Source organism: Callorhinus ursinus, unplaced genomic scaffold (genome assembly GCF_003265705.2).
Source record: "Callorhinus ursinus isolate GAN/ISIS: 27379988/994484 unplaced genomic scaffold, GSC_fseal_2.0 scaffold6, whole genome shotgun sequence".
Classification (NCBI taxonomy): domain Eukaryota; kingdom Metazoa; phylum Chordata; class Mammalia; order Carnivora; family Otariidae; genus Callorhinus; species Callorhinus ursinus.
In genome coordinates this window covers 5,791,077-5,810,049 of record NW_027397068.1, presented here as the reverse complement: position 1 = coordinate 5,810,049, position 18,973 = coordinate 5,791,077, and the positions used below count along the sequence as shown (strand labels likewise).

At 36.6% G+C, this 18,973-nt stretch overlaps 1 protein-coding gene and 1 pseudogene across 9 annotated transcripts in view; one reads left to right on the top strand and one right to left on the bottom strand.

Annotated features, from left to right (window-relative positions):
* The window catches only part of DOP1A (DOP1 leucine zipper like protein A), a 108,269-nt gene that overhangs the window by 69,226 nt on the left and 20,070 nt on the right, over positions 1 to 18,973 (bottom strand). For 6 of the 9 annotated variants that reach the window (XM_073893559.1, XM_073893561.1, XM_025861860.2 and 3 more), the window contains exon 2: positions 830 to 1,020. In XM_073893559.1, coding sequence (XP_073749660.1) covers positions 830 to 967 — 138 coding nt within the window. In that variant the 5' untranslated portion in view covers positions 968 to 1,020. Of the gene's footprint in view, positions 1 to 829; positions 1,021 to 3,591; positions 3,702 to 17,267; positions 17,724 to 17,793; positions 17,830 to 18,973 lie in introns of those variants that run through there. The other 3 variants (XM_073893555.1, XM_073893558.1, XM_073893556.1) reach the window with 3 other exon arrangements.
* LOC112815801 (nuclear transport factor 2 pseudogene) lies at positions 5,483 to 6,293 on the top strand (annotated as a pseudogene).

Sequence of the window (18,973 nt, the reverse complement as noted above, 5' to 3'; positions counted from 1 at the left end):
ATGAGGTTGAACAGTAGTGTCCTTGGAATGCATTTTAAGACAATTTCTTTACTAATAATTGTATGCTCAGCTGTTTGATGTTAAAAGCTACCAGAAGAGCTCTCATTTCCTATCTTCTTCTCCACTCCATTTAATATTTAAAAGCATCCCAATTCAAGAACTGTTAAAAAAACAAAACAAAAAACCAAAAAAACAAAAACCCTCCAAAACTATAGGTGTGAGGTGAGAAAAGTTTGATCTAAGAAAAAAACAAAAAACAGCATTAGAATTTAAAACTATGAGTTGATTCATAATGCCACTATAACAGGGGATTAAAACCAGATATGTTAAGGGGAAATACTCAAGGTGGAACCGCCAAGGCCTAAGTGACTACTTGACACTTTTGTAAAAAGTACTGAATATATCTAAGGATTTCCTTGGTATAAAATTTTCCTTACTGCTATATGTATGACATTTGCAAAGGACAGAGAAGTTACTACATTCTATACGCAGTTTTAAAATTTTGCTGTCAGGAACTGCAGAACTGTATCTGATGATCAATTACAGAAATTTGTTAGCCCTCGGAGTTAGCATATTTGCTTTCTAGTCTTGTGTTTTTAATAGCAATGATGGAATAACTATATTTTTCAAGTACTGTTGTTGTTTTGGCCACAAAAATATGCCTGGCTATATAGGTAGGCAACTCATGAAGAAAATTGCAGTACCAAAAGTAATTCTGAGCTTTTGTTATGTTTTTACAATTCTTTACTTCAACCTTTAGAGAAATCCAGTAAGTACAAATTCAGATTTCTGATTTTTACTTTTTATGAAATGAGTAAAATGGACATACCTTATTAAGTTTTCCAAGTGCTGATATCAAATCTGCCCATTCACTGGAATATTCAAAATTCTTTAGTGCTTTGTCTATTGCAGCTACATAGTTTCTGTATTTGGAGTCACTCAGTAATTCTAGCTCTTCTGTGTTCATCCTCCCACAGCGTCCCACTAGAGACCAGTTCCAAAGTCATGTAAAATCATTACCTATAAAAAAGTTTGCAGAAGGAACCAAAGTTACAAAGTAAAGTACTGAAACAGGCTCATATGCTCTTGCTACAAAACTATTGGCTAACTTCAAAATGTTTCTTGAGTTAAAAGTGGTCAAAACTGGTCAGCTAGTATATAGAGTCATGAAGTACTCAAAGACAGCTTCAAAGGTAACTACTCATATGCTCCTTTCCAGGGACTGGAAAATGGCTAGTGAGAACGAAGGGATAGAAAATGGGAAATATTTTGGTACTTATTTCAGTTTAGAAATCATGTTATTTTTCTTATATTTTCTGATATGACATTTGTGATAGACATACTTCTCTGCTTTGTTTTGATACTAAGATATACTAAGAGTGGTTGGATTGGAAACATCAACGACATGCAAAAAAAATATTAATTACTTGGAAATCATCTCATTAGGCAACAAATGAGCATATAGGATAAAGGAACGTTAGCTTTTCAGAATTAGACCTTACTTTTAATAAAAAAGACAAATACATATGGTAGTTTAAAACGTTCACACATTCTTCGATATTAATTTTAAAAAGTGGTTCCAGGGGTGCCTGGGTGGCTCGGTTGGTTAAGCGACTGCCTTCGGCTCGATCAAGTCCCGCATTGGGCTCCCTGCTCAGCGGGGAGTCTGCTTCTCCCTCTGACCCTACCCCCTCTCATGCTCTTTCTCATTCTCTCTCTCAAATAAATAAAAATCTATATAATAAAAAAAAAAAAAGTGTTTCCAAATCCTGCAGCCCCTTGGGGTGGATCTGGTGACTCAGTTCTGACAAAAATAGCAAGGCAGAAGTGACAACGCATAATGGCTAGGACTGGGTCATAAAAGCGCTTCAGCTTCCTCCCTTACCCTCTCTAAGATCATTAGCTCTGGAGAAAGCCAGTTGCCACATGATGAGAACACTTAAAGGAACTTAAGGGAGCCCTATAGAGAGGTTCCCAAGGTAAGGACTGCTGCTTTCTGCCAACAGCCATATGAGTGAGCCATTTTAGAAGCAGGTCTTCCATTTCCAAGCAAGTCTTGATTTGATGGCAGTACCAACATACTGACTGTGACTTCATGAGAGATTCTGAGCCAAACTACATAACTAAGTCTCTCAAATTCATGACCTACATAAATCACGCTGATTTAGGCCCCTGACTTTGGGGGTAATTCATTTTTTAAGATTTATTTATTTGACAGAGAGAGACAGTGAGAGCAGGAACACAAGCAGGGGGAGAGGGAGAAGCAGGCTTCCCACTGAGCAGGGAGCCCGATGTGGGATTCGATCCCAGGACCCTGGGATCATGACCTGAGCCGAAGGCAGACGCTTAACGACTGAGCCACCCAGGCGCCCAGGGGTAAATTTCTTATACAGCACTAGATAACTAATAGAGTAGTAATAAGGATTTAACTTACGCTCAACTTAAAACCCAATGTGGTTTCTCCTCCACTTTTTTGGTATCCTATAGGACTTTCAAGTAACTCTGTACCTTTCTTTAGAGCTAGATTGATGGATGTGGAGGAGGGTCTAAGAATGGGACTCAGAAGTTGCCAACATGATTAAATGAAAGGTAAAAATAGTCTCTTCAACAAATGGTTTTAGGGTAACTGGAAAACTACATGTAGGGGTGCTGGGTGGCTCACCTTGAGGTGAGCCTCAATGTGAGGTGCTGAGCCTCACATTGGGCTCCCTGCTCAGCAGGAAGCTTGCTTCTCCCTCTCCCACTCCCACTACTTGTGTTCCTTCTCTTGCTATCTGTCAAATAAATAAATAAAATCTTTTAAAAAAAAAGAAAAACCACATGTAAAATAAAGATGTTGACTCCTTCCTCATATCTGCATTTCTCAAAATGGATGATAGATCCAAATGTAACAGCTATAAAAATCTTAGAATAAATACAGGAGTTTTTGTGGCCTAGGGCTAGGCAGTCTTCTTAGAAATAACACTAAAGAACACATCACAGGTAACAACAAAAAATAAATTGGACTTCATCAAAATGAAAAACCTTTCTGCTTCAAAAGATATCACCAAGAAAGTGAAAAGAGGAGACTTCTAGGGAAGACGGCAGAGTGAGAGGCCTCTAAGCTCACCTTGTTCCACAGATACTAGATAATAGCCGTATCAATGCAAATAACTCAAAAAAAATGACCTGAAGACTGTCAGAACAAACTTTCCACAGCTAAATGTAGAGAAGAGGCCATATCAAAGAAGGTAGGAAGGGTGGTGATAGGTTGAGAGCTAAATGGATCCATGGGACTCTCCTTGGGAGGAACACCCCAGGCCTGAAAGAGGAGAGAAACAGACTCACACCAGGGAGCCTGCACAGGGTAGATGAATCACCGTATTTGCCTTTGAAAACCAGAGGGGTCAAATTTTGTGAGTTCTTACCATCAGCGGGGCTTAAAACCTGGTCCTTTAAAAATCAGGGGGCTTGTGAGAGAACAGCGAGGGAGAGGAAACTGAGCACCCAGCCTTAAAGAGACAGCACAACAAACAGCCCCAATGAGATACAGCATAGAAGCAGCAGTTTGAAAAAAGCCTGGGTATCTGGGAGGGAGATTTGCTTACTAACCTCAAAGCAAGTGCTGGAGGAGCAGGGATCTTTGGGAGACTTCTCCAGGAACAAATGAGCTGGCAGGCACCATTGCTCTCCCCCACCCGCCAGCATAAACACAAAGACACCTGCAAGAACCAGTGGGGTACCAACACTTACTACCTAACTTACTAATAGTGCCTCCTGCCCACCTGTTCTCCTGCAGACACACCCCAACCAGCCAGAACCCCACTCCAGATCTTCTCCCACAGCAGACCGGGCAAACCTTGCTAATACCACCTGATCCACCCCCACACGCTTCTGTGGGCCAGTCCCCTCCAACCCATGTGCCTCTGTTCCCAACAGCTGCAGGTCTCCTTCTGTTGCTGCCAACCTTGCTGACACCATACACCCTGCCCTCATGTTATCCTACAGCTCTGTGCTACCATATCTCTGGCAAACATTTGTTCTGACTCAAGTTAAGCCCAAGGTGGCCCCAGATGGGCTCACTAACAAAAAAAAGGATCAAATCCTGCCCACAACAGGCAGAGAGCCACAGCAGATGAATGGACAGAAGGCAAAAGCAGCTCAGTCACAACAGCAGGGCACATGCAACACACACAGGAGACACCCCTGAAGCACCATGTTCCGGTCAACAGAGAACAACACACTACCGGGCATTACAGGCCCTCTTCATAGGCCACTACTTTCAAGAGCAGAAGACGTAGCTAACTTTCCTACTACATAAATTAGACACAGAATTAGACAAAATGAGACAGAGGAATATATCCCAAATGAAAGAACAGGACAAAATCACAGTGAGAGCTAAACCAAACAGAGGTAAGTAACATGCCTGATAAAGAATTTAAAGTAATGGTCATAGAGATACTCATTAGACTATTAAGAAAAGAGTGGAAGACCTCATGAGACCCTTAACAAAGAGACAAAAACCATAAAGAACCAATTAGAGATGAAGAACTCAATAACTGAAAAAAAAAATACACTGGATGGAATATATAGTAGACTAAAGGAAGCAGAAGAACGGATCAGTGACCTAGATAACAGAGTAATGGAAAGCACTCAAGCTGAGCAAGAGAAAGAGAAATAATAAAAAGTGGAAAAAGACTTAAGTAACTCAGTGACACCATGAAGCGTAATAACATTTACATTATAAGGATCCCAGAAGGAGAAGAGAAGAGAGAGAAAAGGGAAGCAGAAAATGTATTTGAAGAAATATGAGCTGAAAACTTCCTGAATCTGGGGAAAGGAAACAGAAATTGAGATCCAGGAGGCACAGAGAATCCCCAACAAAATCCACCCAAGGAGGTGCACACCAAGACACATAGAAATTAAAGTGACAAAAAGTAGTGACTTAAAGAGGGAATTTTAAAAGCAGCAAGAGAAATGAAAACAGTTACATACAAGGGAAACCCCATAAAGCTATCAGCTGATTTTTTTAGAACAAATTTTGCAGGCCAGAAGGTGATGAGCATGATATATTCAAAGTGCTGAAAGAAAAAAACTGCAGCCAGGAATAGACTATCCAGCAAGGCCATCATTTAGAATAGAAGGAGAAATGAAGAGTTTCCCAAACGAAAGTTAAAGGAATTCATAACCACTAAACCAGCCCTACAAGAAATATTAAAGGGGACTCTGAGCAGAAAGAAAAGACCATAAACAGGAATGAGTAGGAAATACAAAAGCCGTAAAAATAAGTATATCAATAAGAATCAGTCAAGGGATTCACAAAATAAAAGGATGACACCATATACCTAAACATAAGAGTGAGAGGAGTAAGGAATGTGTTCAAACTTAAGCGATCATCAGCTTTAGACTGCTATATTCATAAGATATTATATACAAACCTAATGGCAACCACAAATCAAGAATTGGTAATAGATATGCAAAATATAAATAGAAAGAGGCCGCCGCCGCCGCTGCCGCCATTGTGCCAGCCCCTCGGGTCTCAACGAGGCCGGGTGACGCTCCAGAATGGGAGACAAGCCAATTTGGGAGCAGATTGGATCCAGCTTCATTCAACATTACTACCAGTTATTTGATAACGACAGAACCCAACTAGGCGCAATTTATATTGACGCATCATGCCTTACGTGGGAAGGACAGCAGTTCCAGGGGAAAGCTGCCATTGTGGAGAAGTTGTCTAGCCTTCCGTTCCAGAAAATCCAGCACAGCATCACGGCACAGGACCATCAGCCCACGCCAGATAGCTGCATCATCAGCATGGTTGTGGGCCAGCTCAAGGCTGATGAAGACCCCATCATTGGGTTCCACCAGATGGTCCTATTAAAGAACATCAACGATGCTTGGGTTTGCACCAATGACATGTTCAGGCTTGCCCTGCACAACTTTGGCTGACCTCCTCCCAGCCAGGCACTCATGCTGTTTCCTCCTCCCTCCTCTTCCTGATACTATTCACACTCCTCCAGATGCCCCAAATATCATACACAAACGAGCAGGGCCGCGGCGGGAGCGGGCGCAGTGCGCTGCTACCGAGGTATTGTGCATGATGTTTGGATGCTAGACTAGTTGCATCTGACAGGAGAAGTTTGTGTTGTACCAGCGCATGCCTTGGAAAGACTTAAGTAATGCAAAAGGTTGTCTTTTTTTTTTTTTTTTTTTTAATCTACTGACAAGTTGCTCTAGTAACCCAAAGAAGTGAAGGAGAAAGCAGCTGCCTCACCGCCCAGATACTGATTTGTTCGGATGTTTCAATGCCTCATGATATAATAAAACCACAAAATTTTAACAACAAAAAAAAAAAAAAAAAAAAGAAAGAAATCCAAGCATATCACTACAGGAAGCCAACAAACCATGAGAAAAAAGAGCAAGAGAAGAAAGGAACAGAGAACTACAAAAAGACCATAAAACAAGTAACAAAACAGCAATAAATACATACCTATCAATAATTACTTTGAATGTAAATAGGCTAAACACTCCAATAAAGGAATAGGGTGACAGAAGGGGTAAAAAAGCAACACCCATCTATATACTGCCTACAAGAGACTCATTTCAGACCTAAAGACACACGCAGATTGAAAGTGACAGGAGAGAAAAGCATTATCATGCGAATGAAATGAAAAGAAAGTGGGTAAAAATATTCAGATTGGGCAAAAAAGACTTTAAACAAAGACTGTAACAAGAGACAAAGGAAAACACTATATAATCATAAAAGGAATAATCCAGGGGCGCCTGGGTGTCTCAATTGGTTAAGTGTCGGCCTTTTGCTCAGGTCATGATCCCAGGGTCCTGGGATGGAGCCCCTCATTCGGGCTCTCTGCTCAGCGGGCAGCCTGCTTCTTCCTCTCCCTCTGTCTGCCACTGTGCCTACTTGTGCGTGCCCCCCTCCCCGCCCTGTCAAATAAGTAAATAAAATCTTAAAAAAAAAAAAAAAGGACTTATCTGGACTTATCCAACAGGAAGATATAACAATTGTAAATATTTATGCATCCGACACAGGAGCACCCAAATACATAAAGCAGGTAATAACAAACATAAAGAAAGTAATTGATAGTAATAGAGTAACAGTAGGGGACTTTAATATCTCATTTACATCAATGGATAGATCATCCAAAAGGAAATCAACAAGGAAACAGTGGTTTTGAAGGACACACTGGACAAGATGGATCTAATGGATATATTCAAAACATTCCATCCTAAAACACCAGAATACACATTTGTTTCATGTGCACAGGGGAACATTCTCCAGAAGAGACCACATATTAGGCACAAAACAAGTCTCAAAAATTCAAAAAGAATGAAGTCATGCCATGCACCATTTTTTACCACAATACTATGAAACTAGAAATCAACTGCAGGGAAAAAAATCTGGAAAGAGTACAAACATGGAGGTTAAATAACATGCTAGTGAACAATGAATGGGACAACCAAGAAATCAAAGAGGAAATAAAAAATACATGGAGACAAATGAAAATGAAAACACAATGGTCCAAAATCTTTGGGATGCAACAAAAGTAGTTCTAAGAAGGAAGTTTATAGAAATACAGGCCTACCTGGAGAGGAAAAATCTCAAACAACCTAACCTTACACCTAAAGGAGTTAGAAAAATAAGGGGCACCTGGGTGGCTCAGTTAGTTGAGTGTCTGACTCTTGGTTTCAGCTCAGGTCATATCTCAGGGTTGTGAGATCGAACCCTGCATCAGGCTCTGTGCTCATCGGGAAGTCTCCTGAGATTCTCTCTCCCTCTCCCTCTGCCACTCCCCCTGCTCGTGTGCTCTAATATATAAATAAATCTTTAAAAAAAAAAAGGAGTTAGAAAAAGAACAAACAAAATCCAAAACCAGAAGAAGGAAGGAAACAATAAAGATCAGAGCAAAAATAAACAAAATAAAAAACAAACAAACAAAAAAAAACCCAACAGAACAGATAAATGAAACCAGGAGCTGGTTCTTTGAAAAGATCAACAATTGACAAACGTTTAGCCAGACTCATAAAAAAAAAAAAATGGGGGACTCAAAATCAGAAATTAAAGAAAAGAAATAACAACCAACACTATAGAACTACAAGGTGTTATAGGAAAATATTATGAAAATATTGTATGTCCACAAATTGGACAACCTAGATTATATCACCTCCCAAAACTGAATCAGGAAGAAAGAGAAAATTTGAACAGACTGATTACTAGTAATAAAACTGAATCAGTAATAAAAAAACTCCCAACAAACAAATGTCTGGACCAGACAGCTTCACAAGTGAATTCTACCAAACATTTAACGAAGAGATAATACCTATTCTTCTCGAACTATCCAAAAAATTAGAAGAGGAAGGAAAGCTTCCAATTCATTCTATGAGGCCAACGTTACGCTGATGCTAAAACCAGATAAAGACACTACAAGAAAGAGAATTACAGGTATCTCTGATGAACATAAGGATGCAAAAATTATCAACAAAATATTACAAACTGAATCCAACAATATATTAAAAATGTCATTCACTACGATCAAATGGGATTTATTTCAGGGCTGCAAGGGTGGTTCAATATTTGCAAATCAATCAATGTGTATATCACATTAATGAGAGGAAGGATAAACACTATATGGTCATCACAATAGATGAAGAAAAAGCATCTGATAAGGGATAACATCTATTCATGATAAAAACTCTCAATAAAGTAGGTTCAGAGAGAATATACCTCAACAATGTGAAAAACCCACAGCTAACATCATACTCAGTGGTGAAAAGGTAAAAGCTTTTCCTCTAAGAAGAACAAGAACAAGACAGGATGTTACCTTTTATCACTTTTATTCAACACAGCACTGGAAATCCTACCTGCAGCAATCAGATCAGAAAAAGAAAAGGCATCAAATTGGTAAGGAAGAAGTAAAACTTTTACTATTTGCAGATGACATGATACTATATATAAAAAACCCTAAGGACTCTGCCAAAAAACTATTAGAACTGAAATATGAAATCTGTAAAGTCACAGAATACATAATATGCAGAAATCTGTGTATTCCTCTATACTAATAATGAGGTAGCAGAAAGAGAAATTAAGGAAACAGTCTCATTTCTAATTGTACCATAAAAGAACAAAATACAGTACCATAAAAGAACAAAATACATAGGAAAAACTTAACGAAGGAGGTAAAAGACCTGCACTCTGAAAACTATAAAAGTGATGAAAGAAACTGAAGATGACACAAATAAGTGGAACAATATTCAATGTTCATGGATTGGAAGAATATTATTAAAATATCCATACTCTACAAAGCAATCTAGATTTAAAGATTTAATGCAAATTTCTATCAAAATACCAATGGCATTTGTCACAGAACTAGACAAACAGTCCCAACATTTATATATGGAACCACAAAGGACCTTGAATAGCCAAAGCAATCTTGAAAAAGAACAAAGCTAGAAGTTATCACAATCCCAGATTTCAAGATATATCACAAAGCTGTAGTAGACACAACAGTATGGTAATGGCACAAAAAGAGACACATAAATCAATAGAACAGAATACAGAGCTCAAATAAACCTATACTTATATGGTCAATTAGTCTACAACAAAGGAGGCAAGAATATATAATGGAGAAAAGACAGTCTCTTTAACAAATGGTGCTAGAAAAACTGGACAGCAACATGCAAAAGAATCAAACTGGACCACTTTCTTACAGCATACCCAAAAGAAAACTCAAAAGGGAATAAAGACCTAAATGTGAGACCTGAAACCATAAAATTTCTAGAAGAAAACAAAAGCAGTAATTTGACATCGGCCATAGTAACATTTTTCTCCCTATGTCTCCTCTGGCAAGGGAAACAAAAGCAAAATTAAACTGCTGGTACTACACCATAATAAAAAGCTTTTGTTCAGTGAAAGGAACTATCAACAAAACAAACAGGTAACCTACTGAAAAAAAGAAAATATTTGTAAATGATATATCCAATTAGGGGCTCATTTTTAAAACATATATAACTCAACACCAAAAGAATCTGATAAAAAAATGGGCAGAGGACTTGAACAGACATTTTCCAAAGAAGACATACTGATGGCCAAGAGACCCATGAAAAGATGTTCAACACCAATCATCAGGGAAATGAAAGATAAACCACAATGAAGTATCACCTTATAACCTGTCAGAATGGCTAAAAAAAAAAAAGAGACAAAAAATAACAAGTGTTAACAAGGATGTGGAGAAAAAGGAACCCCTATGCACTACTGTTGGGAATGCAAATTGGTGTAGCCACTGTGGAAGACAATATGGAAGTTCCTCAAGAAATTAAAAATAGAATTACTATATGATCCACTAGTGGGAATTCACCCAAAGAAAATGAAAACTCTAATTTGAAATATACTCTTGTGTTTACTGCATCATTATTTATAATAGCCAAGACATGGAAACAACCCGAGTGTCCACTGATAGATGAATGAATAAAGAAGATGTGTTATGTGTATCCACAATGGACTATTATTCAGCCATAAAAAATGAGATAGTGCCAATTACAACTCCATGGATGGACCTAGAGGTCCATCAGACAGAGAAAGACAAACACCATGATTTTACTCATGTGTGGAATTTAAGAAACAAATGGACAAAGAAAAAAAGATTTAAAAAACCCAAGCTCTTAAATACAGAGAACAAAATGGTGGTTACAAGAGGGGCGGTATGTTGGTGTATGTGGGAAATAAATAAAGGGAATTGAGACTACGTGTATCTTGATGAGCACTGGAGTAATATACAGAATTGCTGATTATACTATACACCTGAAACTAACAATGTATGATAATTATACTTCAATAAATAAAATTGATTATAAGGATGGTCACACAACTCTGTACTAAAAACTACTAAATTACACAATTTAAATAAGTGAACTGTATGGTAGGTGAATTATATCTCAGTGAAGTTATATGTGTATATCCCTACATATTTTTTTTTTCTATATATTGGGTCTTAGGGAATCTGAATTACCTCAAATTACATGCAAAATTTACCTCTTACATTTTATTGGGGAGGTAGTCTACTACTTTTATAATATTCTCAAAAATGGTTTTTAACAAAATCCTCTAAAAGGTTAAGAGTCACTACTCTAGAGAATATAATCTATATTAGTAATAAATGCTTGCACTGAAAAAAAGGTAAAAATCTATGAATTTATTAAATCAAAATTTTCTTGGTTAAGGCTGTGACAAAAAGAATGATACAAACTTCCCAATTCTCCACCTTAATTCTTTTATCCATAAAAATAAAAACAGACAAATCCCCAAATCCCATTTCTAGAGAGACTACCTTAAACACAGAGTCACTTCACTTATTCACTTTAGTACACCATGTGCCAAGCACTATGTCTGGATACTGATTAAAAAGAATATTCCTGACCCTGATACTTTCACTCCCAATTGGGGAATTAAAATATTGCAAAATTTATGTCGGGAAAAAACTGTACTTTATTGTTATATCTTCATATTCTGGATTCTCATAGCAACAAAATAAAGCAGTATTTTGAAGTACTGTGAGAAATCCAAGATGAATAAGAACTTAAATGATAAATGAATCAAAATGAATCTTAACTACCTTCCCTTTCAACATTGATATGTTTTGTAAAGAACTGGCTATGCAATTCACCTATTAGGGAAGACATCTTTGAAAGCAGGAACTATGTATCATAAATATTTGTATGTGGCACAGCACATAACCTACAATAGTTAAGCTCAATCTGGATGCATACACAGTATCATAAGTATAACAGTTAAGACTGGGAATGAGTTAAAAATTCTGCAAGCTGTTTTATTATCAATCTGTATATTCTAAAAATTTTAAAAACTGGATTTAGCCATAAGCACAAACACACACAGCAACATATGCTTTGGACACAAAAGACCATCTTCATTTTAAAATCTATTTCTTCTAATATAAGTATTGTTACACCAGCTTTTTTCCCTCCCATTTGCAGTTTTTCCATCCCTTCACTTTTAGTCTTTATGTGTCTTTAGGTTTGAGGTGAGTCTTTTCTAGGCAGCATAGAGATGGGTCTTGTTTTTTGTTTTTTAAATCCAGTCACCCTAGGTCTTTTCATTATAGCATTTAGTATATTTACATTTAAATTTATTGATAGGTATGTACTTATTGCCATTTTGTTAATTGCTTTTTGGTTGTTTTTGTAGTTTTTCCCTGTTCCTTTCTTCTTCACTTGCTCTCTTCCCTTGTGGTTTGATGGCTTGCTTTAGTGCTATGCTTGGATTCCTTTATCTTTTTTTAAGACTTGTTTTTTTAAAGTGCAGTTTTAGGTTTACTACAAAATGGAGAGGAAGGTACAGAGATTTCCCGTATGCCCACTAATCTGACACATTCAGAACCTCCCCATTATCACCATTAACATCACTCACCAAAACAGCACATTCTTTACCAAGGATTAATTAACCTACATTGACACATCATAGTCACCCAAAGTCTAGTGTTTACCTTAGAGTTCGCTGTTAATGTTGTATATTCTATTGGTTTTGACAGATGTATAATGACATATCCATAGCTGTAATATCGTATATTTTTTTACTGCCCTGAAAATTCTCTGTGCTGCACCTATTCAACTGTATCTCCATCCCTGTCAACTACTGACTTTGTAGTCTGTAAGTTTTGCCTTTTCCAGAATGTCGTATTGTTGGAAATACACAGTATGTAGCTTTTTAGTAATGTGCATTTTATGTCCCTCTATGCTAAGCGAAATAAGTCAATCAGAGAAAGACATGTATCATATGATCTCACTGCTATGAGGAATTCTTACTCTCAGGATCATTTTTTTGTGTGTTTATCTATTGTAGGTTTTGGATTTGTGGTTAACATTAGGTTCATATAGAACATTTTGCGTATTTAGCAGTCTATATTGTTGATGGTTGCTTAAGTTTGAACAAATTCTAAAAGCACTAAATTTTTACTCCCCCCTCTCTATATAATGTTATATTTTATGCCTTTTTATTTTGTGTATCCCTTGGCTGGCTTTTCTAGGTATAACTGATTTTACTACTTTTGTGTTTTCACCTCCATACTGGCTTTACAAGTGATTAATTTACTACCTTTACTACATGTTTGCTTTTACCTGTGAAATTTTTATTTTCTTCTAGTTATGGTCTTTTCTTTCCAGTTAAAGAATTCCCTTTAACATTTCTTATAAAACTGGTTTAGTGGTGATGAACTCCTTTAACTTTTGTCTGAGAAACTATCTTCTGTTCTGAATGATAGCCTTACTGAGTATTCTTGGTTGTACATTTTTTCCTTTCAGCACTTTATATTATGCCACTCCCTTATGGCCTTCAAAGCTTCTGCTGAAAAATCAACTGATAGCCTTATGGGGTTTCCCTTGTTTGTAATTGCTTTTTCTTGCTCCTTTTAAAATTTTCTCTTTATCATTACTTTCTACCATTTTAATTATTATGTTTTGCTGTGGATGTCCTTGGGTTAATCTTGTTAGGGGCTCTCTGCATTTCCTGGATGTCTGTTTCTTTCCACAAATTAGGGGAGTTTACCTATTAATTCTTCCAACAAGTTCTTTGCCTCCTTTTCTCTCTTAATAAATAATGCAAATGTTAGCAGACATAAAGGGAGAAATTCACAGTAATACAATAATAGGAGGGGATTTTAACACCTTCCTTAAATCAATGGACAAAGCATCCAGACAGAATATCAACAAAGAAACAGTGGCTTTGAATGACACATTAGACCAGATGGACCTAACATATACAGAACATTCCATCCAAAAAGAGCAGAATACATACTCTTTTCAAGTGCACATGGAACATTTTCCAGGATACATCACATGTTAGGCCACAAAACAAGTCTCAATAAATTTAAGACCGAAATCACAACAAGCATATTTTCTGCCCACAATGGTATGAAACTAGAAATCAATTACAAGAAAAAATCTAGAAAGAACACATACATAGATACTAAGCAACATGCTACTAAACGATGACTGGGTCAACCAAGAAATCAAAGATAAAATTAAAAAATACATGGAGATAAATGAAAATGAAAACACAACAGTCCAACATCTTTGGGATGCAGCAAAAGAAAGCAGTTCTAAGATGGAAGGTTATGGTGACACAGGCCTACATCAAAAAAAACAAGAGGGGTGCCTGGCTGGCTCAGTCAGTGGACTATACGACTCTTGATCCTGGGGTTTTGAGTTTGAGCCCCACATTGAGTATGGAGATTATTTTCAAAAAATAAAAAAAACAAAAAAGAAAAACTCAAATAAACAACCTAACCTTACACCTAGAAGAGCTAGAAAAAGAACAAAGCCCTAAGGTAGTAGAAACCAAAAAAAGATATACAGATGGCCAACAGACCAATGAAAAGTTGCTCAATATCAAAATCACCAGGGTAATGCAAATCAAAACCACAATGAGGTATCACTTTACTGTCAGAATGGCTAAATTAAAAAAAAAAGACAAGAAATAACAAGTGTTAGCGAGAATGTGGAGAACAGGAACCTTCATGCACTGTTAGTGAGAATGTAAATTGGTACAGCCATTATGGAATGGCTGTATGGAGGCTCCTCAAAAAATTAAAAATATAAATACCATATGATCCAGTAACTCCACTACTGGAATTTACACAAAGAAAATGAAAACACTAATGTGAAAAGATATATACACTGCTAGTTTATTGCAACATTATTTATAATAGCCAAGATATGAAAGCAACACTAGTGCCATGGATAGATGAATAGAGAAGATATGGTGTACACACACACACACACACACACACACACACACACACACACAGAGGAATATTTCTCAGCCATAAAAAAGAATCAGATCTTGCTATTTGTGACAACATGGATGAGCCTGGATGTTAACTGAAATAAGTCAGAGAAAGACAAATACCATATAATTCCATTTATATGTTGAATCTAAAAAATCAACAAATGAACAAACAGGCAAACAAACCAACCAGGCTCTTAAAGAACAAACTGGTCATTGTCAGAAGGGAGGTGGGTGAGCATATATGTGAAACAGATAAAAGGGATTAAGAGGCATAAACTTAGAGTTATAAAATAAATAAATCACAAAGATGAAAAATACAGCACAGGAAGTATAGTCAATAATACTGTAACAATGTTGTATGGCAAGCACTGAGTAATAATTGCTGAATCAACAGTTGTACATCTAAAACTATTATAATATTGTCAATCAAATTTCAATAAAAATAAAGTAAAAGCATAGGCCAATATAAAGGTCATTGGAAAGGTAAACTAGAAGGCCAAAAACATCTTTATATTTCTCTTTACTGATTTTTACTTTATAAAAGAGAAATAGGGGTGCCTGGCTGGCTCAGTTGAAAGAGCGTGTGACTCTTAATCTCAGGGTTGTTAGTTCAAGCCCCACACTGGGGGCTGAGCCTATTTAAAAAAAAATTTAAAAAATAAAAGAAATATATATTATTAGAAAATGCATTAAATAAAATGCAAACAACTGAAAATAAGCAGGTGGATATATTTGCCAAATAACAATGTTGATTAACATGATTACCTACTTAATTGTTAATGCATATTTTTTATTTTATTTTTTATTTTTTTAAAGATTTTATTTATTTATTTGAGAGAGCGAGAATGAGAGAGAGAGAGAGAGCACATGAGAGGGGGAAGGGTCAGAGGGAGAAGCAGACTCCCTGCTGAGCAGGGAGCCCGATGTGGGACTCGATTCTGGGACTCCAGGATCATGACCTGAGCCGAAGGCAGTCGCTTAACGGACTGAGCCACCCAGGCGCCCAATGCATATTTTTTAAATAGCTAAGATCATAGAGCATATATGTCTTGGTATTCTATATTTTTCACCATTTCCCTATTACTTCTTATGCAATAATTCCTAATGGTTTCATTAAATGGATATACTACACTTAAATTCTTCAAAAAAGAGAGACTGACATACTAAACAATTAAAGCCATAAACTTTGATACATGATAAAATAGCTAAATATTAACACATAATGACATATAAAGAATGAAGGTTAGAACGAACACAAACTAAATCATTTCTGGTTTTGCTTCTGAGAAATCATACAAGAAAGAACTGTAAAACCAAATTAAGTTCAGGGAAAAAAGTCAACTTGACTGGATTATCTGAAAGCATATAAAAGTAGTATAAAATAACTAAATTCTAATCAATAAACCTAAGAATAGTGGTAGAGGAAGCACACATATAATTTTTACGGACAAGGACTTTTTTTTCCTTAGCAATATTGCCAGTATAAGATATAACACATCATTTTCAAGATAAGACATATAGTATCTGTGCATGGGGAAATTAACCTAAAAATCAATTTAGTAGTAATTCCTATAAATGAAAGTATGTTAATTGTAATCAGAGTAGTAATATAATTTTGAGGCAATTTTACCTCAACTGACATATTCTTCAGACATACTTTTTAAATTTGGTATAAAGAAACTAACCAATAATGACCAGCTAAGTTTGTGGGGTTTAGAACTCTTTCATGTATTTGCAGCTAAAAAAGCTAAGAAATTTGATTTTTTTGGGGCGCCTGGGTGGCTAAGTCGTTGGGCGTCTGCCTTCGGCTCAGGTCATGATCCCAGAGTTCTGGGATCGAGCCCCACACCGGGCTCCCTGCTCGGCGGGAAGCCTGCTTCTCCCTCTCCCACTTCCCCTGCTTGTGTTCCCTCTCTCGCTGTGTCTCTCTCTGTCAAATAAATAAATAAAATCTTTAAAAAAAACAAACAGAAATTTGATTTTTTTTTTCTTAGCTAAAAATCATCTAAATATTTAAATGTAACTAAAAAGAATCCATATAGTTTGGACATGTTTAACAATCAGGTAGAATATTAAAAGCAAAATCTTATGCAAACAGCTGAAAAATTAAAAAGGGTATTTTGTGGAAGTTTCATCAGAGCTATGTATGGTATTTTCTTTTGTGTGAAAAGATGGTCCAATCCTGGGACTAGAAATTAGGTTATGCTTCCTCAATGACTTTTAATGAAAATAAAATTACTCATTACATATCAGAAGTCTAGGGATATACCACTTTTGAATTTTTCAACCAATTTATAAATGCAAATTCCAGCTCTCACATATTTTTTTCCCATATTTTATTTTCAAGTGGCTTAGATCAATACTTCTTAGTGTGATGAAGAACCAGTTTTCCCCCAATCCACTGCTTACTGATATAATATAAATCATGCATGTAGTTGTAGGGATATCAAATTGCTATAAACGTGAGAGACACCTGGGTTGTTCAGTCAGTTGAGCGTCCCACTCTTGATTTCGGCTCAGGTCATCATCTCAGGGTCCTGAGTTTGAGTCTTGTGTCGGCTCTGAGCTCCAAAGTCTGCTTGAGTTTCTTTCCCTCTTCCCTCACCCCCATGTGCACTCATGTTCGTGGTCTCTCAAATAAATACATCTTAAAAAAAATGTCTAATGCTTAGTTTCACCTGTATTTATCTCAAGTTTCCTTAACAAAGAATTTGTAAATGGTCCACAAATCACACTTTGAGCACCATTGGCTTAGATCATAATGCAAATAAAGCATTTCCCATATTGGATCAAGGAAACTTTATACACTGCCTCTTCTCCAGAAATGTAGTAACAGCTGGCAAAAAATGCACACGTTCAATAATAAAACAGTGTTCTGTAGAACCGTCTCCCCCCCACTCAGCCCACAAAGATAGTGGGAGGCAGGGTCTCAAAGCACAGGACTTAAAGTCAAGACAACTGGGGATCCAAATCCTAGTTTTAACACTTAGCTGTATGACCTTGGGTAAGATGTCAAAGTTTAGTTTCCTCATATGTAAAACAAGATGATAATACTTAGCTCAATGGTTGTCAAAACTAAATAAAAAACACATTAAACTTATCAGAGTGCCTAGCACATAGAAAATGCTCTAAAAAGTCATTGCCACCATTAGAACCAATAAAAACAAAACAGTACTAGGAAGCAAGTATGCTAATTTTACGGACTAATAATAATTAAGAACCAGATATCGCTTTGAACTTAATAAAGGTAGTAAAATGGAAAACTGAAGACTCACTAAATTATATCCAATTGTCTCATGAATGCAAATTAAAATTTATCATTGCCAAATGTGTGGGTTTTTCTATTAACCTGTACATATTTAACATACCTATTGGGTTCTGACTAATGTATATACCCATAAAACCATCACAACGATCAAGATTCCTCACCAGAATTGATATAGAACATTTGCATCACTATAAACAAGAAACCAAGCAATTCTACCACCTCTATCAGATGAGGTTTGAAATTAAAACAAAACAAAAAACTGGGGCGCCTGGGTGGCTCGGTCTTTAAGCGTCTGCCTTCGGCTCAGGTCATGATCCCAGGGTGCTGGGATCGAGCCCCGCATTGGGCTCCCTGCTCGGTGGGAAGCCTGCTTCTCCCTCTCCCACTCCCCCTGCTTGTGTTCCCTCTCTCGCTGTCTCTGTCAAATAAATAAAATCTTAAAAAAAAAAACAACACGAAAAAACAAAACAAAAAACCCAAAACCTATTTCCTGGTAGATACAGTAACTAACATAACTAGGAAACTTGAAAATGTAAATAAAAGAAAAATTGTGATTTGTTTTTTCTTAAAGTGATGCAGGTAAAGTCAAAGTGGCATTTATAACTTTTCTTTCAGTATGGAATTGTTGAATCACTATATTGTACACCTGAAACTAATGTAACACTTTAACAAAAAAAGTTATGCTTGTTAAAAAAAAATTTTCTTTCTGGAACTGTTAATAAGCAGGTTTTTTTGACTTAATCTATAATCATATCCCTTGACAATTTAGCTGTTCTTTCAAACTTATAACTCACATAAATTGGACCTGAAATGTCATAAAGCATGATTTAGTGTAGTGTTTTTGTCTCATTCAAATATAAAATGAAACAAAGTAGCTATTAAAAAAGGCATAGATTTCTCTAGGCAAATTA